General features: G+C 39.7%; 1 protein-coding gene across 3 annotated transcripts in view; it reads right to left on the bottom strand.

Annotated features, from left to right (window-relative positions):
• Positions 1–639: 639 nt before the first annotated feature.
• Positions 640–18875, bottom strand: part of LOC129732016 (uncharacterized) — a 117563-nt gene continuing 99327 nt past the window's right edge. For all 3 annotated transcript variants that reach the window (XM_055692464.1, XM_055692465.1, XM_055692463.1), the window contains 5 exons: positions 17518–17566; positions 3436–3726; positions 3196–3374; positions 2557–2760; positions 640–2494 (listed from right to left, as the gene is read on the bottom strand). In XM_055692464.1, coding sequence (XP_055548439.1) covers positions 1841–2494; positions 2557–2760; positions 3196–3374; positions 3436–3726; positions 17518–17566 — 1377 coding nt within the window. In that variant the 3' untranslated portion in view covers positions 640–1840. The remainder of the gene's footprint in view (positions 2495–2556; positions 2761–3195; positions 3375–3435; positions 3727–17517; positions 17567–18875) is intronic.

Below are 18875 nucleotides of genomic sequence, written 5' to 3'. Positions count from 1 at the left end.
GTTAACGCTTCGACTGTACTACGACGCTTAGAAGATAATGACTTCGACGGTTAAAGATTTGAGCTTAGAAATGGGAGAGCGCAGCTAAAAAGTTCTCGGCAGTTTGTGGTGGCCTACCGAAGACGTAGGTATTCGTTATTAATTATTATAGTCATGTGAACGACAGGTGTTATAACACGTTATTCGACCTTTTCGGGTTGCTGGTCACGTACATAATCCACGGCGAGGTTTAAATACAAAAGATATGGCTATGCGAAAAAGGCTGGGGCCAGGGAAATGAGTTATGGCATTTGACTTATTGAGGAAGTAGACTGAAAACCATGTTCGAATATACATCATTGGCCTAACTTCCTTTGGGTTGCTACGCTCTATTCAACTGCACATATTCGTGGACACAGGTAAAGAGATTTATTGTACTGCTGGATATTATCGAATAGCCTTAGGGCTCACCTAGCATCTTTCGTCAGTGATAAACAATTCAACACTATTATTCAAGGAATTTATTAAATTAATAAAAGAATATTCTGGTTGGATTCCAGTCCATTGCTAACATGGTTCTGAAAAGACGCTCGTAGATATCGGAAACGCTTACAGAAACCAGCAACAACTAAAAATTTAAAGAAACAAACACTGGACATATTGGTATTGCAATTATAACTGTTTTTATTTGAAATTTGTAGTTTTTTTAGTAATTAAGTTCAATAGCAGTTTTATAGCACTACTTTTTTTTTATTTTACATATATATTAAACTACGCTCTCTAATTGAATATCAACAGTTTTAATGTACATTTCTCTGCATTGGTATAGTTTAACTTTTTTTCGCGTATTAAATTGCCAAACCTCTTTTGCACATGCAAAAATTTTTAGTCTGACAAAGCGATCTCTTTTTGGTTAATAATTTACAGATATGAAGTACTTATTACTGGTTATCGAAAAATGGATGAAAGTTGCGAAAAGCGCTACTAAGATATCCTTTTATTATACATCTTTTCCTGCTTGTAGCGTGTTTGCTTGCACATTCGTAGTTGTAATGCTGTTACTGTCGCATCACAAAGCATAATTTACTATATTAATGTGTAACTTTATTGGTTTTGCTTATTGCTACCTCATATAGATTTGATTTAAATAAACGTACCGAAATAAGTTTGGTTTCGTCCGATGTCGATAAAAGATAAATAAACCCTCTGCAGAGGAGTAAACTATTTCTTCATTAGTTTTTTATCCACTCTTGCTCACTATTTTTAATAGCCGTGTTAGAAGAAAACTGTCAGAAAGATTTGCAATGGTAGGTAGATGTTCTGCTGATGCCGAAAGCCAAATAGTCTCTTCATTTGAACGCTTTTGGTTTTTGTACTTTTTACAATTATATCAAGTTATACAGCATATCCTATTCCAAGCAGTAAAAAATCGAAAAAATGCCCCTTGCTCTCCACAATAGCGCGAATCGATCAGACCAAAAACAAACGTTTAGTAGCAGTTCAATCACAACTCTTGACATTCATCACGTGTCGATTTATTTCTTTATTCAAAATATTAGATTCGTTTTGTTGCTCAGTGTGTATATTGATAAGGCCTTCTATGTGCTTTTTGCAACAAATTTAGTTTTTTATTATCATTTTCTTCTTGCCTACGCTAAATTACAAAATATGGCGAAAAGAGTATGATACATGAACTGAAAAGAATTTAGTTTTGAGTGTTGTTTTGTTAAAAATACAATCGTGAGGATGTTTCACTACTGCACAGTTTTCCAAAGTTGACAAGGATAAAGCAAAGAACGGAAATGAACAAGATGTACAATTGAAAAATACGGAAAAGTCTCTTCCGAAAAATTCTGTACAATTATTCACTAACCAAACCAATTTCTCTTTGGACATTTGCTGTTAGTGTATCACGAATGGTTGTCTGTTTTTCGTTTAGCATGTCTTGGACGGGGGAATCATTGCCACTGTGGTCAATAGGGGATTCCGCTAATGGATCCTCATTTTCGCCCTCAATGTCCTGTTCAGCTGGTGTTGCATCATCAGCAGGATAAGGATCTTCATTTTCGATTTCCTTGTCTACCTGATCAGTCTTTTCAATAGCTTTATCGTCTTCTGCCGCGTTATTAGGTTCCTCTTCGGATTCTGCAGAAGGTTCTTTTTCTTCTTCAATGCTTTCGTTGCTGTCTAATTTCGCTTGACTCAATTTACTAGGGGATTTGAGTAGTCGAAGATCCGTTGCGCGTAGTGACTCGGAGTTTCCAATACCATCTCCAGTAGGCCGCAGAACAAGATAGAGCAGAATGTCCGATAGGGAAATGATTCCTATAACTTTCTCATTCTCGTCCACTACCACTAATCGATGGACTTCGGCTCGAACAATTCTTTCCATAACCGTGTACAATGTTTCGTCTAGTTTGCAGTTTTGTACCCCTTCAAACCATGCATTCCGATGTTCGTTTGCTGTTTTCAATGAAACGTCCAAATCGTTGTACGTTTTTTCAGCTGCTAGATTCTGAAAGAAAACATAATTGAATTATTGATGAACAATCCCGCCACATGTGGCATCTAGCTTACAATAACATCAAATTTGGCGTATATATCTTTTAGACGTCCCTCGGCATCGACTATCGGCAGAGCAGATACTCGTCGGTCTACAAACTTGTACAGCGCCGTAATGATGGTGGTGTCTTCTGTTGCGATTTCTATTTTATCGTAACTACCAATACGAATTTCGCGAAGTGTCTTCTGCATGTATGATGGTTTCGGAAGTTCATTAATCTATAAGGACAAGTGAAAAGTGATATTAAACAATTTGGTGTTGACTGCCAAACGAAAACAATTGTTATTTGTTTTATTGCTTTCAGTAATAAGCGTTTCCTTGAGACCGATCAACATTTATCTACATCTGATTTATTCCGAAGTATGGATCAGAATATATCCGAGAAAAAATGGACTGAACCACAATCCACAAATCTCCTAACTAACGTGGAGAACTGGCAGCGCAGGTCACGTTGCAATTGCAACACAAGTGAATATATTTAATTTTTAAAGTAAATTTTGAAATGTGTTTCAGTACTCGTATAAAACATAATGAAGTATTCAAAAAAAAGTGAACAAATTAACAAGACAATTATCAATATAATTACAACAATATTTGGATTTTGTCATGGTTCTAACAATATAAATAACCTTACTATTGCATAGTTTACTTACGTATAAGAACAGGAATCTAAGTATTCGTTTGTGAGTTAAAATATACAACACGTTGCCCGTGAGCGGATCAATCACTGGCAACCTGTGGATTCGGTTGTGAATAAGCGTTTTAATAGCATCGTACAACGACGCGTCCGGTCCAATACTAACTAAGTTTTTAACTTCTTCCTGAAGAACACCTGTAAGTATGAACAATTCGTTACTAAAAAGTTGTAAAATTCGTTACCTAACTAAACTTACTTCTCCACGTTTCCAATTTATGTTCCTCCAATTCGTCCATCGAAGAGTTGGGCGATTTGTAGTACATTTTAAGAATTTTGATGAAATCGGTGATTGTCAGCATGCCGACAAACTCCTGTCTCTTCGAGTCCCACAACGGCGCTGCCCTGACGCCATTGTAGACAAGCGCATAAAATGCTTTCTTCACGAGAAGCTGAGTATCAAAGACGACTAGCTTGGCCGAAGTTGGCACCAAATCATAGCACTTGTGGAATCGGAAGAACTTTACGAAGATCTGCGACTCGTCTTCTTCTATTGGTGATAACAAAATAAGAAAATTTGGCTTAGTTACAAGATAGTTCAGTATTGATATATTTGACAGCTTGTTTTTTCATGATTTTTGCACCAACGAATAATATTTTCTGCTACCTTTCTTGAGTAAATTGGCCAGTATATGTTTCCAAGCGCTGGAGATAGCTTCGAACTCTCGGATGCTTTCGAGCGGATAGGTTTCCGTGTTAAAAAAATCGTGGTCACCCGCACCGAGGACCAACCGGCCGGCATAGTTGGAGTAAAAATGCAACGTTGGCCATGGCTGTTGGGCATTCCGCTGGCGGCCCGATAAGCCATAGCGAGGTCTACTTTTGCGATTACTTATTTTCTCAAAGTGCGGATTAACATAACACACTGCATTGGAGAAAGCGGTAATAAATACATGAAGACAAAAACATGTTTGCGTATATTTTCCAAATTTGGTAATTACTAACAATGTTAAACGGTGAATTAACTTTTCAAATTAATTATTTTGAATGTTGTTCTATTTCGTTATTATCAGTAACAACACTAATAGATTACTAGTAAACAGAACTTCAAGCCGCGGAAAGCAAATGTGGGCCATACAAGAGGTTGGCCAAAACCGAAGAACGTGAATTCCGGGCGGCAGACCTGACCGCGGACACTTTCATGCAACACATTTGCTAGGGGCTGTTAAATAATTATGTAAGCATATTTTTCCACTTTTTCAACCCTCCCTCTCTCCCTTGTAATACATCGTAAGATTTTTTGATACCCCCCTCCCCCCTATTAAGATCTTACTGCCAGCATATATAGGTTTTTATTTGAGTACGCAGTACTTCGTTCCCTCTTCTGTCCTTTATTCAAGTAATTCCGTAATTTCCTTTTCATGAATTTTACCGTCTCCGCTTTCATGAACATGGTTATTTGAACAACAATGTAATAAACAATGTTTTTCTTACGTGAGAGAATCAATTCACCACCCTCCCTCCCTTGTAAGATAGCGTAAGAAAATTGCACACCCCCGGAACAGGGCATCGGTTTCGTGCTACTAGGGAACCCATGACCGTTAATGCGTATTGAGGATCAAGGGCAGATTCTTCAAATACAGCCTTATTAACGTGTTCGCACCAAAAAACGATAAAACCGACGACGTGAAGCAGGGGTTTTACGAGCTTATTGAGAGACGTAGGGAGAGTACCCACAACACGACATAAAGGTCGTCATCGGAGGTATGAACGCACAAGTCGGCCGGGAGGAATTCATTTACCCTGTTAATGGTAAGGAAAGCCTTCACCACCAACGGCAACGACTTGAGATTGCACGTCGGAACATTCGGAAGCACACCTGGAGACAGCCCAATGGAGAAACCTGCTCCCAGATCGACCACATGCTGATCGAACGCCGCCACTTTTCAGACGTCGTCGAGGTCTTTTCGAAAGTCAAACGTCGATTCACTGCGTCACTATCTCGTGGTAGGAAAGATTCGCGCGTGGTTGGAGGAAGATACGTCTAAACATCCAGTGGTTATCAGTATACGAGGTTACTGCAGGATACATTTGAACTACGCGTAGTGGTTTGACGCTGAGTGTCTAAAAGTATCGGAAGAAAAGAATCGGGATTACGCTAGCCCATTAAAAGCAGCAAATCGTGTGACGCTTAACCGCTGTAAGAAACGTGAACACTACGATCGTGTCCAAGCTGGGGCAGAGAACTGCTTCACCAGGCTCGACATGAGGAGCTTCTACAGAGCGATTAACGAAATCTGGAACTGGACCGAGCCAGTTCCTGCCATGCGTAATGACAGGGATGGGAAGCTGATTACCGATAAGTCGCAGATGACCAGGTGTTGGAAATAACACATACAAGTGATGTTGAACGGTGAGGAAGGTAGAGAGTTGTCGAGGGAAACAGGGGAGAAATTGAGGAAGCTACACAAGCTGTTGATTCGTCAGCCTTGGATGAGATGAAAGAACATTGGAGACAGCGACCGAACCACAAAGCCGTCAAGAAGAGCGGCTTACCGGTCGAACTTTTCAAAGTTGAGAGCGAGCGGCTGTACAGTGTAACTCCTCGGATTATTCTGAGGAGATACTACCTACAAACTGGTTGAAATGATTCTCATACCCGATCTATAAGAAAGTACATACAGGGTGTTCAATAAGTTCGAATACAACCTTTCACTGTTGTGTAGGTGCGCAACACAGAAGGCACATTCTGTGTATTAGTATTGGAATCAGCTTTAGACTCATATATAGGCTAGCCGACGCCCATAGTGACGACATGCTGACATTTCTTGTTTGTTCCCCGCGTACCGCGACGTCGTAATAAAGTTGTTTGCGGCACGCATTTTAAAAGTTCGTGTTTTCTGATGAGAAACTCTTTGTCGCACAATGTCCAAAAATTAACAGCTGTGGGCGCCGATGTCGGTCAGCATCACAGTCCCACATCCCACGGTTGCAGGCATGCTTGTCATTCTCCTCAGTATGTGAAAGGAGAAGAGAAAATTCACCGCTCACTTCCCTTCCAGTATGTGCCTGCGTGTAGCAAATGCTTCCACCACACTGTTTCTTTCTCCACTTGAAAGTGTCTCAACCAGTTATATGAAGAAAAAAAAGTGTCTCAACCAGCTTACAGAGAGACAAACACACTTCCAGCTCACCCCACATCTGATAGAAACAAGAGGGGTGAATCACTCTACAGAGAAAACGCGGAAATACACAACAGTGTCCACTGGCGAGTAGTCCGGAAGGTGAAAAAAAAACTACCGGGCAAAAATGTAGTCCTCGTGTAGCTACACTGCGAAAACGAATTCCACCAGAGTAAATTCGACCGGCACGAGCAACGCAGTCTATTTTTTTTTTCTCCCAATCTCTTTTCCTCTTCTGCCATGCTAAAGAAACGAACTGTGAAACGCACCGCAGATAGCCATGCAGTGTAATTGTGCGTGATGTCCACACGTGTGAGAAAGTACACCATAGTTCATTGTCTCGCAAGAGAGAGATTTCAGATTTCACCGCAGTGCGTTCAGGTAGCTCAACAAAAATAAGTCGTTTGTCGCTCTCTTCTAGCATGGGCGTTGATTTGCTCTTTAGTGTGACGGCAGTTATTCCCGCAGTGCAAGATGTTCTCCTGCACTCTAGAGGTTTTCTGAGGAGAAAAGACAAGCATGGTTGCAGGGTGCTGCGTTGGTGATGGTTTGGGGGTCGTATCCAGGCGTGGGAAGCTCCTGCTGGTGTTTATCAAGAAAAAACGTGAAAATCAACGACGCGTACTCTAAGGCAGATGTTCTGGAGAAGGTTGAGACCCCGGCACTTCGGAAAGAATCACTACGTCTTTTAACAGGACGGTGCACCGGTCCGCACGACGAACATCGTCCAAGTGTGGTGTCGGAAAAATTTGACTGATTTTCTCAATTAAACTTTGTGACCTCCCTGACTCTAATCTTTTGGACTTTCACATGCTGACCAAGCCGAGCGAACATGAAGTGGAGACTATGGACCAACTTATAAAGCTTGCTTCCAAGATCTGGGACGAGATGCCGATGGACCAGGTGCGTGCCGCGTGCGATTTTTTTTTGAAAAAACGTCTCAAGCTCGTCATACAGTGAGGCCGTTACAGGAGGTATTTTATATGAGTTAGAAAATTTCCAATATAATATTCCAAATATGAAACATTGCGAAAACTGATGCATGTAGAAAGTGGGCTGCTATTAGCCTCATGATTTGGAACTACCACTAGAACCAATTCACATCGTCGGAATGCGACTGTTCTTGAAGTATATAAAAAAAACAACCTTTTTCTCCACCCATGGTACATACTTAGTTTGTTAATCCAAATACATATATGCCAAGTTTTATTCAAATGTCGAAAATGTTCGATTAGAATTTTGCGTTTTTTCAGACCATGCACAATATGTGTGTTAGTGTTATGATTTCATGCAATCTTGCAATGCTTGAAATCGAAATTAAGTGCAAAATACCATTTATCTTTAAAATACTTAATTATTTTTTTCAAATTAATTTGAAATTCGCGGTACTAAACTACCAACTCATTAGGAAAGTTCCCAAACGATTTTCCTTAGTTCCCCGTATGGAAGCTTCTATTTTTTCGACCTAGTGAAGTGTTGCTCGAAAAAAACGAGTAACGTGAAGTTGAACTGTAAAACTGACTTCAGCAGTATTTTTGAGAAGAAATAATTGTACAGTAGGTAGACATAAGAAAAATAGCAGATGATATATCATACGTTGAATTTATCCTCGCTAATTACTGGTACAAAAATGAATGTACTTGACATATTATCTAGTCAAGTATATATTAGTCAAAATTTAATACTGTGCGATTTGTAACAAATTTATGCTCTACTAGCTGACCCGGCAAACTTCGTCCCGCCTATTTTTGTGTTTAATTTAATAATTTTCAACATTCCAAATCCATTGATTTCTTGCGATCGCTTGAAATAATTGGTTTTATCGGACCGACAACACCCTCGTCTTTTGTCTTTAGTACATCACCTATATTCCGGAAATACTCATTTTGGGTGGTATTCAGTTATTTTCGTTGTTTTTCAGAAACTGAAAGTGGTCATCTTCGAATTCAAGATGGTGTCCAGGGTCAATGCTTGGCTTCTATACATTATTTCGACTACGGACATATTCATATGTAGTAGTATTCGGTTGTTTCCCAGAAGTTGCCATCTTACAATTCAAAATGGTGTCCGAGGTCAATTGTTAGCTTCATGCATTCTTCTGGTTAAAGAAACACCCATAATAGGTGTTATATAGTCATTTTCGGCTGTTTTCCAGAAACCGAAAGTCACCATCTTAGAATTCAAAATGGTGTCTGTGGTCGATTTTAGCTCCTGTGTATCATTCTGGTATCGAAGCATCTCATATTGGATGGAAATCGGCCATTTTTGGCTGTTTTTCAGAAAGCGGAAGTCGCCATCTTGGATTTCAAAATGGTATTTGGAGAAAATTTCTGGCCTCTGAGCGTCATTCTGGTTGAAGAAACACCCATATTGGGTGGTATTTGGTCATTTTCGCCAGTTTCCCATTCACCGGAAGTCGTCATCTTATAATTCATAATGTTGTCTGAGGTCGATTTGTGGCTTCAGTGCATCATAGTAATCACGGGAATACCCATATTGGGTGGTATTTGGTCAGAAGAAGAAGGGGTGTCGAAACGTTATAGACATCTTTGTTACCCCTAAAAATATTCACCTGCCGAATTTGGTTTCATTTTTTTGGTTAGTCCTCGAGAAGTGCAGAAATTTGTGTTCTTCCAGCAAAGGGAGGGGTGTTAAACCATCATGGATGATTTTGTTACCTCTAAAAACATCCACCTGTCGAATTTGGTTCCATTTGCATGGTTAGTTTTCGAGATGTGCTTGAATTTCTGTTTCATTTGTATGGGACCCCTCCCTTACAGAAGAGGGAGGGGTCTCGAACTGTCTTAGTCACCTTTCTCGGCCCCTAAAACCCCTATATACAAAATTTCACGCCGATCGGTTCAGTAGTTTCCAAGCCTATATGGAACAGACAGACAGATCTGCATTTTTATATGTATAGATTGTTACGTGAAACGTCTTTCCTGTACAGAGTAATTAGTTTTACCTGAAATGTAGGTTAACTTATTCCCAGTTAAATGAAATTTATTTAATTTTCTTGTAAAAGGAACACGATTAAGCTTCTTTTTTGTATTAGAATCGTTTTGCAATTACTGGTTAACTACTCACTGATATTGTGAAGTGGAAAAAGTTATTGTAAATAACGAAAATACTTTCAGATTTTGCGCTTGATGCTGTCCGCTTTCGAAGAGCTACTACTGCTAGTGGATGCTCGATTACATATACTACAACAACAGCTGCAGGTACTACTAGTGCAACTGCTAGTGCTGCTTGAGGTGCTAGCTATGGTTGTTACGGTGGAACTACTACTGGTGACGTCATGATACTCGTAGGTAATGTTACTCTCGCCGGCGATTGACGATCTACTCTCGCTCCCATTGAGGCAGTAGTGTTGACAGACGCTGCAAGTGCTGCTACAACTATTGCACGAACTGTTTATGTCCTTTTCGTTAGTCATTTTATACTATAAGAAGGAAAATTATTGGCATCTTTCATTTTTAACGGACTAGATGGAAATAAGATTTTGATTTGCAAGCACTATTATTGCTCAAAAGAACCTTCGTTTGATGAGAATGTTCTAACTGCTTCTATGATTATTTGTTAAGTTAAAGTAGCAGTGAAAAACTATCGGAAGCTCCTCTGATAGAAAGTTTTTCTCAGGCAAAGTTTTATAGAAATACTGTCCGCTAATCATATAAAAACGAATGCAGCCGAATACCAATTAAAATTTTGGACGTTCAAAAACTAATGCTTATTGAAAAAATCACAGGAGGGTTGTCTGCAAAGCCACGACCGCAAGGTTGAAGTAGAATACTTTTACAAGAAAGATAACCCGGCTGCTTGCATGTCAGTTATTTTGAAATCGGATTTGTTTCGTATATACCGCTTGTTAAGCACAGTATCAACAAATCGTAATAAACATCACACTGCTGTGTATTTGCAGCATCATCAAGCCTCAGTTGCAGTTTATTAATAACCATTCATTATGCTCTTCCAAAAACATTTAGTAGCCCTTAAAAAGGCCGGTTGCTGCAATTACAATTTTCATTCAATTATTGCATAAATGCTTCATGGTCAGATATACCCGCTACAACTGCTAAGCTGTTCGTAGCCATGCCAAAGTTGTGGCCGCTATACGCTGCCATGCCTGCATCAGCTGGCCCAGCTGCTATCGATGCTGAGATCAGCTGCAACTAGTGCGCTATCCATTGCTACGCCTTAGCTGTTGCCGCTATTCGCTATCGCTGGTATCCACTGCACTGCTACTGCTGCTGCTAAGGGATGACTGCTGTTGTCGCTGTCTAGAACTATTATGAGCGGCTTCGGCTGAAAAAGGCTCTTATATAGGCCAAATAGCATATTTTCAATTGCAAGGTATATGTTTCTGTCGACCGTGCTTGGGAAGCAATCATATAACGACCAATCAGAGGTCGAATTTTTCGTTTTGACAAGGCTTGACTATTTTCAATAGTGCAATAGATTGAATAATAAAATTACAATTATCTTCATTCGGGAAGAATCTTAGAAGATTTTCCAATCTATTGCTGCGAGAATGAAGGGAATCCATCGAATACTAACCGATTTATTAGCATTTGAAATTGGACATATTTTTCACTTTTTTCGGTTTTAGATTCTCATTTTACATTCCTATGTAGCCGAACTTCCTGAGAGAAGTATTCTACTTCAAAAGGAATTCACTAGTAAATACTTTGAAATAAATTAATTTTAGTAAAAGGTTCTTGTCCATATGAGATTGGATTTGTTTGTGTGTGTGTGCCAGGTGCTATCAGTGGCGATCCCCAGACACTAAATCACACATGTTATCGGCAAATGCAGGAAAATTTCACTTTTTTATCGAGGAAATAATTCATCGATTTGAAATTGCCAATCAGATGTGATGTTCTATCGTATACCAAGCGTCACAGTCTGACAGACTATTTTGATGAATGTTCAGAGGTGGTTGAAAAAAAAAGCAGAGGGGTGTAAGCTGCGGTGTAAAAAATAGTCGTCAAGCCTCCTTTATTTTTAGTCTGCCTGGTTTGTATTTTTCATTTCATGCTGATGTTTTGGTGTTACTGGATAGACATACAACAACGAACAAAATCTGCAGCAACAGCAGAGAGAACATTTTCATCAAGTTAAAGAACGATGATTGCACAATTATAGAGCGTTACGAGTCAACACGAGTAAATGACATTTTAGTAACATCGTAATTTCGGTGATACTTTGTTAGTTCCAACAAGTTATCTCAAACATTCGACTACATTTGATTCAAATTACAGAAAGGGAACGTAAATCAATGCGTAGGTGCCGTCTGTATAGTTCTTCACTCGCGGATCAGAACTACTGTAATCTTCTGAAACCGCCAGATAAAACCAAGAGCTCTCCGTTGACGCGATTAGGTTGCGTTGATTCCCGACACGATTTTCATTCCCCGCGAAAGTCAAAGTCAAACTAAAGATAATCTCGGGTTGGGTGAGCAAACGGCAAATTTAAGGCTGACAGTTCGTCCCGAAGAAGGATACGTCATTCCTGAGTTTACCCCCACCCACCGGTCGAGAGTAACATTTTCCCTCGCACTAGTGCAATCTAGTGTATACAAGACGATATTTCCACGAGTTGTGACAATAGTTGATCACCACACGATCGTTGGTTAAACTTGCTCATCAAGGAAATCTTTACGCGAATATCGCGCATGGGTAAAAATTAGTGATTTACCTTTGTGTTTGTAATAGGGCAGCTTTCGAAAATTCGAACATTCAAAATAAAACATTACAATGGATGTTATTTTATCGAATGTCGCATTCGATTGATAGCTGAAAATAGTTAACATTTAATTTTGATTATATTTTTGCAACGCCATAATAGCTGCTCTGTAGATAGAATAATCAAATCATTAGTTGAGCGTCCATTGATAAATTACCCTACATCTATGGACTAGTGCGGAAGGAAGCTGACTGATCTTGTTTACATATCGTTACGCTCGCACATACAATCACGACTATATTCAACAGTAAAATAGGAAGCGATGTAAGGAACATTTTGTGCGCATGCGACGAGCACAATGTGTGAATTTTTTTTATGCAAAAGTGGTAGGTATAAACGGAGCACATTCGTACATTCTGCCGGTTGGACGGAAGTGTTTCACATTTAAAATACGTTGTGCTACATATTTATCATCCCGCAATAGTCATCCCGTTTATTGAAATAAATTGAGCATGAGAAGGTTTAAAAATTCTTTGATTTCACTGATTTTGGTTTTTTTCTTGAACATAAAAGATAGATAATGAGAGCTAACGTATCACTGTCCTCTTGGCTTTAAAAATTCGCAGAGCAGAGATGAAAAATACTCGACTGTTTACAAGTGAGAAGCATCAATAGGATTAAATCCATGGTTTCTCGAAAGTGTCGTACAAACAAATTGAAAACAAAACAAAACCGAAAATTTAGCCACTGTTTTGAATTTATTAGCAACTATATGTTACCTGTTTATTGAATCATAACATAATGTTTGTCTGTTCTGTTCGAATTCTAAACTGTTTGGACTACATATTCTGTGCTGTTTTTTTCAAATGAAAATATATACTAAAATTACGACTTGTCTTGTATTGCTTGTTTAAATTGAACTGGCATTAAACGAAATTTTACGACATATAACGTGAAAGAATCTACGAGCCCTGTTGCCATGATAGAGCTATAAGTATAGAATTTGGAACGAATATTTTCAGATAAAATTGATAATTCTGCTAAGCTACCCATGAAAAGCAGAACTGTCCCATACGAAAAAAATACATGGAAATTTTGACGGTAGTATTCCAATTGTTTGTTATGTCCCTCAAGGTTAGAATTAATTTACTTTCAGAGATACTACTTCATTATATTCACAGTTTAACTATAAAAATATGTAAATATCATTAAAATAGCTTCTCTATTTAGAAAATTGTAGAATGGAATTGTTATGCATTTATTCATTAACGACAGTTTGAAAGGTTATTGTCTTAGTAGGAAGTAAAATCAATTTTTTCAATCAAAATGGAATTAATTAATCAGTATAGGTCGTGTTACCACGGACCCATCAGATTTCGTATCAACGTCGTCGTCCACAATACACTCTTAAAAGTACTAGCCTTGTCCATACTTGATAAATATTAGAAAATAGTTTTGTTTTACTTTATAACATAGTAAATGGAGTTGTTTTACCTTTACATATGATTGCGAGGTTGATGGCACTGCATTGAAAAACAAAAAAAAAAGCTGTGCAAAGACGGTATTACAGATCAGAGAGATCCCATGCCGAATCCAGAATACGCCTCCACAAAAGTCGGTCTTATGCTACTTCTCTCCAGTCGTTCCTTAAACCTGAGTTCAGGCGACTTCGTCGACAGCACACATCCAACGCGTACGAGGTCTCCTTTGAAGTTGTCGGTATCCAGGTCTATGCTGAATATTACACTGGTCAACACAGGTTCACTCCAAAAGCTCGAACCGGAAAAAAATGAAAGATTATAGCTATTCAACCATTCCTGTGAATTTTGGTGTAACTCTCAAGTAAGTTGACGCGTTTCGGTAATGGCTTGGGGCACTAAAATGCATAGGAATGGTTAAGTAGCTAAAATATTTCGTTTTTTTTCGGTTTAAGCTTTTGAAATGCACTTTTTTCTTCATTTTGTCGACCAGTGTTATCCTTGCTGTTTCTTCTTGGTCGGTTTTTGTTTGTGTATAACTGATTCAAATTGTGATTATATTAATTATCTGTAGATAAATCGTCCAGCTCAAAGCTTCATAGAGATATGTGGCGGGACCATCATCATCATCATCATCCGTCACACGTGCTACGGAGCTAGCTCAATGTAATCAGCTTAACAGTATCAGTGTGTCCGTAGGGCGCTACTGGAAAGATCAGTATTTTGTAGAGCACAGATTTCGCACGGATCTGAATGCTACGGGGACTTAAGCTGGCTACGTAATCCATAATAAGCTCTATTCACTGCCGAAATCTGTCCCTTTGCCTCGCGGCACATCTCGTTATCACACGTTACGAGCGAACCATGATAAACGAATTTATCACCCACTTCGAAAGTACCCTCATCCATCACCACCGCAGCACCAACACCACGATCTCTGCCAGCCACAAATTATTCATTTTGGCAGTGTTTATGGTGAATCCAATTCGCGTAGTTTCATTTCTGAGAACCTTAAATGCATGCCTTTTCCACAGCTTTACGATACACACCCATGAGTCGATGTCGTCCGCGAAGCCTGGACTTCGTGATGATGTTGCCGCTCCTCTGCTCATCTGCCCTTCGTATAACACCTTCCACGGCTATGATGAACAGTAAGTTCGAAAGCTTGCCCTTGCTTTAGACCGTCCAATGTCACAATCTCGTCAAACGGTCACTGCCCTGATGCATTCTGTGAAACCCTCAATAACCACACGTACCAGCTCAATTAGATTTGTTGGGAAATCAGTTACAAGCATAATCTGCCACAGTTTGTTGCGTTCCACTAAATCGTAAACAAATCATGTGTCTGCAAATTGTGTTCTTGAAACCTGTCGAGGATTTGTCTCAAGACAATCATCTGGTTCGTTGTACATAGTTCCACTCGAAAACCAGGCCGGTATTTACCAACGAAGGCTTCCTGCAACCTCCTCAGTCTATGGAACAGGACAGCACTGTCCGGTTCCTGATTCTGTTAATCACTCTATGAAAGCTCCTCGTGCCGTTCCTGGCGTGAAAATTCTCCGCCTCGGACGCGATCTGAGTTTCTCGTTGAGGTGGTGATTTTTAAGGTGTTGATTTCAGTAGAACGCTTAAAAAAGTACAGAGGAAAACCACGAGGAATTGAAGCGGAGAACAGAACAGCGGTTTCGAATGCAATTTTCCCAGTAACCGCTACAGAAAAAAACGACTCTAGAATAGTTTGCTACATTTTACGTAGTAGTAGGCACTCCAATCATGCTTTTCTCGCCGGCACTCTTTTCACTCCACTAAATCTTAAATTTTCTGGAACCGACTAAATTATTTATTTCATGTTGTCACTGGATGTTTTTTATGATGGAAGCAAGCGTTCACGCGCAGCTAGAGTAGGTGCGATAGCTACCCGCGACAGGACGTGAAAAAAGTCATCGGGGACATGAATGTTCAAGTAGGACGGGAGGCAATGTACAGACTGGTAATCGAGCCAGACGCACGCCCTGTCTAATGACGGTTATCCGGCCATCGGTGTGTGAACTCTGTAGCCACTCGTGGTAGTTCAAAGTACCTTCTCCCCCCGCAAATATATCACAAAAACCACCTGGAGAACTCCCGACCAAAAGCAGATTAGCCGGCTGAAAAATAATAAACCTGATGGAGTGGACCAACTTTCCAGCGAGCTGCTGCAATACGGTGAAGAAACACTGGTTAGAGCCGTGCACTGGGTCATCGTCAAGATTTGAAAAAATTGAAAGAACGAGTACAGGAACTGTGGATGGAAGGTATCGTGTGTCCCATCAATGAAAAGGGCGACAAGCTGGAGTGCTATAGTTATCGGGGCATCAGAATGCTGAACGTCACCTACAAGGTACTCCTACAAATACTCTGCCGAGAACTATTACCATTTGAGAAGTAGTTCGTGGGGCACTACCAGGCAGGATTCATGGGTGCCCACGCCACGACGGATCAAATATTCGCGGTTCGGCAGGTATTAGTTTAGATTAGTTAGATATTATCTATAGATCGATTTCAAATCAGCATAAGACACAACCGATCGAGATCAGCTATGGCACATTATGCACGACTACGGATTTCCGGCCAAACTAATGCGATTGGTCAATGCGATGATGGATCGAGTGATGTGTGTAGTTAGAACACTGACAAGCAGATGTGCCTTTTCGAAGAAAAATCCTATAAATCATCGTCCCTATTCGAAATGTTACATTTATGCGAACTGCAAGAGCTGCTCCGGGAGCCGTCTGTCGTCCGCACTGCTTGACAGGTTGCGGTGAGGTGGGCATGTCGTAAAGATGCCGGATGACAACCCTGTAAAGATGGTTCTTGAAACCAATCCGTCAAGGACGAGACGGAGAGGTGGGAGACAACCTACGGACCCTATGAAGACCACAAAGCTGGTGAACTGCAGCTTGGGATCGACTGGAGTGCAGACAACTTTTACGTACAGCAAAGGCCATACCACGGCTTGAAACTGTTCGAATGAATGTCAGAGGGAATGGATGAGATTGAATTCTACGTCATACAAAGAGCTGAGAAAGACGAATGGTGTTGGAGTCTCGCACAAAACGGACAAGGCTATATTGAATGGATGATAACACTGGTAAACGAAGGTTTTGCCCTAGAGCTCACTGGAAAAAAAGAAAGAATTATAGCTTTTTAACTAATTCTGTGCGTTTTCGTGCCCCTAGTGACGAACCCGGCGAGCAATTACTCTGCCGCACTTTGACGCACTTATGCATACATTAGAGGCACCAAAATTCACAGGGATTATTAAAAAGCTACAACTTTTTAGGGCCATCATTTTAGGCTTAAGGGTAACATTTTTTTCACCTTTGCGACTAGTGTTATTTATAATTCGGTATAAAAAAGGAACGGTAGAAGCCTTGCTTGCCACAATTATTTTACTCCGAGTACGCTATGATTTTTAGATAGGAGAAGCAAAAACAAAAAAAACTGGTTCCAAGCATGTAATAGATAGTGTTAAAATCTAACATAATATTTGATAATAATTGAAATTCCGCGACATGAGGCGAACCAGCCGCAGGCTGAAAACCACAAAAATACAGACAAAAAAAAATTCCTGTTTTTTCGGGCCATTCTCTAGTTCCCGTTTTTTCTGTTTTCCTGGTTCGCTGGCCACCCTGTAATAAATACTGCATCAAAACTTTTTTTATGTAAAAGTCATTTTTTATAAGGAATAATAATTGATGTTTTAACTTCTGTCGTTTTTAAGAGGTTGCATAGATATGCAAGATTGAGAATGATCGCATTTTAATCGATTGTATGTTGATATCATACCTAAAGGAACAACAGGCAGTATTTAAAAATGGTAATGCTTTGAAGGGAATTCAAATTTTAGTTTCAAGATTAGTGAGCAATTCAAACCATAGCGATTTTGACAGTAACAATTTCGATGGTGCAGAAAATCATTGTCGAATATAAAAGCTGTAAAAGCTATTTTCTTACCTAAATCAGACAAGTTGACCTTCTCCAGAAACGGATCAGCAACCGGGAGCTGCAAAGATGGAAAAGAAAACGTGCAAATCAAAAAATTAGTGTTTAGTTGCCAATTTGTTTCGAAGCGTGACAATTTCACTGACACGATTTTTAAACATTGAGGGGAGTAAATTTAAAATGAATCACATATCGAAACACAATAGAATACAAGATAAATTATTAAATTATTGAAATAAAATTACATGACTGTTGTTGATAACGCTTGACGAACGTCGGAAAATGTTCTTCCGTAACGAGTAGCTAAACCGTGCGTACCACGTAGGAGAAAATCTGGAACTGATATTATTTTTGGTGTTGTACGCAGCAGTCGGCAACGAAGAGGACAATGGGCCCGGTAGTTGCGATGGTGATGCTGGACTACTAATTGAGCGGTTAGTTTTGAATTGATCTCTAGCTACAGTGGCATCGTTTACATGGTTAGAATTCAGCAAGAAACTATTGCGATTCGAACTTAAATACATTTGAGCAACATGAACTTGTTGTTGTAAAAGTGCGGGATTCGGTGCGGATCCCGTTGAATGACGTTTATGGCGCTGTAGTTGTGAATCTTGGGGTGATGGAGTTTTTGCAAACGGTTGTTGTATTGATCCATTCACGTGTCTATTTTTTCGTATCGCAATTGGACTTGTTTTTTGGGGAAGTTTGAACTCCGGAACGCTAGGTAGCTCCGAGAGAACATTGTGGGCGCTCGATGCACTGACGATATCACTATTCGATGTTTTAGAATGCCCCTGAAGCGGCAAAATTCGTGGTTTAGCAATCGATACATTCGCGGCCGGTTGCGAATTATCAAACAAAGAAAATCTTCGAAACATTATCCAATGACACGATATAAAATACGTACTGAAACACTTCAAATGAAACCAATAACTCGCATGGTAGAGAATTTAACCAAGTGTCGAACACTGTTTATTCGGTCCGCGACGCATCGTTTTCTACAAAAACAATCAAAATATTGAAAATTCATCCGTTTTGTTAAACTTTCTGACACATCTTCATCAGCCCAATACACTGGCCGTTGACTGCTGGTCGCTTTTTCAAGGATAGTGGTGCAGGTTCCAAAAATGTTGATATTCTTTGATCCTCTTCGCAGACGTGAACAATATTTATTTATATCGGCAAATGTTTGTTTACAGAATTAGAGTAGAGGCAGAAGGAAACGCGAAATACTATACACATATAGCGGCCGGGAAGCAACCAATTCAGTTCGTGGCACTTCCACACACCGGCTAAAATCCGGTAAATAAAAGCGTACCAAAATCTACAGCGCATTTACTAGCCTGTGCTGAGCTGAGCTCTTAAAGAAA

This window comes from Wyeomyia smithii, chromosome 3, assembly GCF_029784165.1.
Source record: "Wyeomyia smithii strain HCP4-BCI-WySm-NY-G18 chromosome 3, ASM2978416v1, whole genome shotgun sequence".
In the NCBI taxonomy this organism is placed as follows: Eukaryota; Metazoa; Arthropoda; class Insecta; order Diptera; family Culicidae; genus Wyeomyia; species Wyeomyia smithii.
This window is presented reverse-complemented; position numbering and strand designations above follow the sequence as displayed.